General features: G+C 39.5%; 1 protein-coding gene across 1 annotated transcript; it reads left to right on the top strand.

Moving 5' to 3' along the window:
- The first annotated feature begins 478 nt into the window (after positions 1-478).
- Positions 479-1,865, top strand: SARC_04405 (hypothetical protein). Its single transcript, XM_014301780.1, has one exon. The coding sequence runs from the start codon at positions 529-531 to the stop codon at positions 1,567-1,569; it is 1,041 nt and encodes a 346-aa protein (XP_014157255.1). The 5' UTR covers positions 479-528; the 3' UTR covers positions 1,570-1,865.
- Positions 1,866-2,531: the final 666 nt, after the last annotated feature.

The raw sequence follows: 2,531 nt of genomic DNA, 5'->3' as shown, positions 1-2,531 counted from the left end.
CTGTGAAGCCTCACTAGAAAAAGGCTCTCATAACAAAGACCACCACATATGCACCTGAAGGCTGAAGGCCCTGAACTTTGAAGAGCCATTAGTATTACGCCCTGACTTTGAAGGGCCACTGGAACAGTGGAATTGGCCCTCTGACTTTGAAGGGCCACTGGAACAGTGGAATTGGCCCTCTGACTTTGAAGGGCCACTGGAATCCGAATTAGGCCTTAGTGACTTTACAAACAGTCAAACACGCGACTAAGGTCAGTCCCTGACTTTGCAATGGCCACTAGAATCAGGCTCTGACTTTTCAAGGGGCATTAGAAATCAGGCCCTGAGACCTGAGTTCTCGCTGCGTAGTTAACCAGAGGAGGAGGGGCTTTTTCTGATCTTCTCATCAAAACGTCAAGAAGGTCACATTTTTAGATTTGACATTTTTTCAAGAGAGGTAAATATGGAGGACAAGCCGAAGGAAAAACACTTTGGATGATTCGAGTCTAAATTCGTCTACTTCTTGTATTCTTTTAAAAGCAATCACATATGGAGCACGATGGTTATATAGCAATTCGCATGATGATTATTTCAATATGCACAAGACGTGCTACACTATTTGCGGGTCTACTGGTGTGTTTTATTTCGCTGGTCGCGTTTACAGTGGACATCAATAGCTTGAGTGAGCAGCTGTTAGATAGCAAGCTGCGAGGGACTTTTCTCTCGAATATCGATACGGCGTTGGATTGCTCAAAAAGCCATGCGTGCTCCATCATGGATAGTATAAACCCGGATCTCTTAGTGGTATCAGTCTGCACTGGTAATACCACACAAAGGTACGGCGGGCTCACCACCTCGTCCCTGAATCTTATGGCACACTCGCATCATTTCAAAACAGTGGTGCTACGTGAGACACCGGCGTCGCCGAGGCACGCGCGCTGGAGTAAAGTAGAAATAGCTGAACGCTTAATTAATAGTATACCAGCGTCACAAGCTGAAATTATAATGGTACTAGATTGCGATGCTATGTTCGCCACTTTAGATATCAATCCTAGGGAGCGAGTCGCATCGTTATTGGAGGGAAAGACCTTCTTAGCCGCAAACCACCAGCACGAACACAATGCAGAATGTGCGCGCGCAGACGACAAGTTTGTTATAGATCAATTGATTGCGTATGACCAAAACGTCAGTGCAATTCAAAACTGTGTGCCAAACTCCGGTTCTTGGGCCGTACGCAACAATGCGAAAGGGGCCGAGCTGATCCATGAATGGCTGAAGTCATATGACTTGGGTGATAAGGAAAAAGGGCAATTCTGGATGCGGAAAGAAACAAATCTCTTCTTGTTTGATCAAGGAGGATTTATCAAACATATATGGAAGCGGTACTATAAGGAGATACAGCTTGTATCTGGATTCGAATTCAACAGGCGCGTTAATTTCATTTCCAGAAAAATAGCTAACTCAAGTTCCAATAATCCTCTATTCAAGGAGTCGTTTATAGTGCACGGCGTTGGACACGGAGATAAGTTTAAATTTCTAGTGCCCTATTACAAAGATCTGGTACTACAATCTACTGGCGATTTGAGGTGAGCTCTATACCAGTTAAAACTAATTATTAGTGTGCCGTGGGGGATCTCCAGCGGTGTCTAAGCCGTGCAACAGTGTACCGATTTAACTTTATTTACAAGAATTCTAACATCGGTTGATTCAAAAGTTCCGTGAGTCCACCAACGACGAAGTCAGCCATCTGCACGGCTTGTTAACGAAAATAATGTTCATATATCTTGACGCCATATCGCCAATCGTAAGCTTCAAATCCTGGTGTCCTGGAAAGCACTCCATATTATTAGTAGTGAGAGAGAAAAAGTATACCAATAAAAAGTAGGAACTCTCACGTGGCGATAGATATTGAAGCCGACTAACTATGTGCGATTGAATGGCCCTGAATCTGACTTCGGATATCCAACTATACTTTCCTTGTTTTATTTTTATACATCTATAGTATATATATATATATACATATACATATATTTATCTATATATCTATATATATATACATCTATATATATATATCTATATATCTATATATCTATATATCTATATATCTATATATCTATATATATATTTATACATATATATATATATATATCTTTATCGATCTGTCTGTCTATCTATCTGTCTGTCTATATCTATCTATCTATCTATTGATCTATCTATACATCTATCTATGTCTATCTATATTTCTCTTTCTATATATCTATCTTTCTATATATCTATCTATATTTATATCTATATATATATATATATATATATATATATATATATATATATATATATATATTTGTCTATAATAGCTTTATTAAGCTCTCCTACCTAATAAGTGTACATCTCGAAGACTCTGTCGTGGGGGAGAAGAAAATATGACAGCGTGATCATATGGAAATCCAGAACGTTCGGTATGGATTGAGAAACCTTATGCAAGGACTGTGTTCGTTCGCGGATTTGAGTTGGAGGCAGCACAAAGTAAATCTATCGATATGTATAAACTGTTC

The sequence above is a fragment of the Sphaeroforma arctica genome (genome assembly GCF_001186125.1).
Source record: "Sphaeroforma arctica JP610 unplaced genomic scaffold supercont1.245, whole genome shotgun sequence".
NCBI lineage: Eukaryota > Ichthyosporea > Ichthyophonida > Sphaeroforma > Sphaeroforma arctica.
Note: the sequence above shows the minus strand (reverse complement) of the source record. Positions and strands in the feature narration are given on the sequence as shown.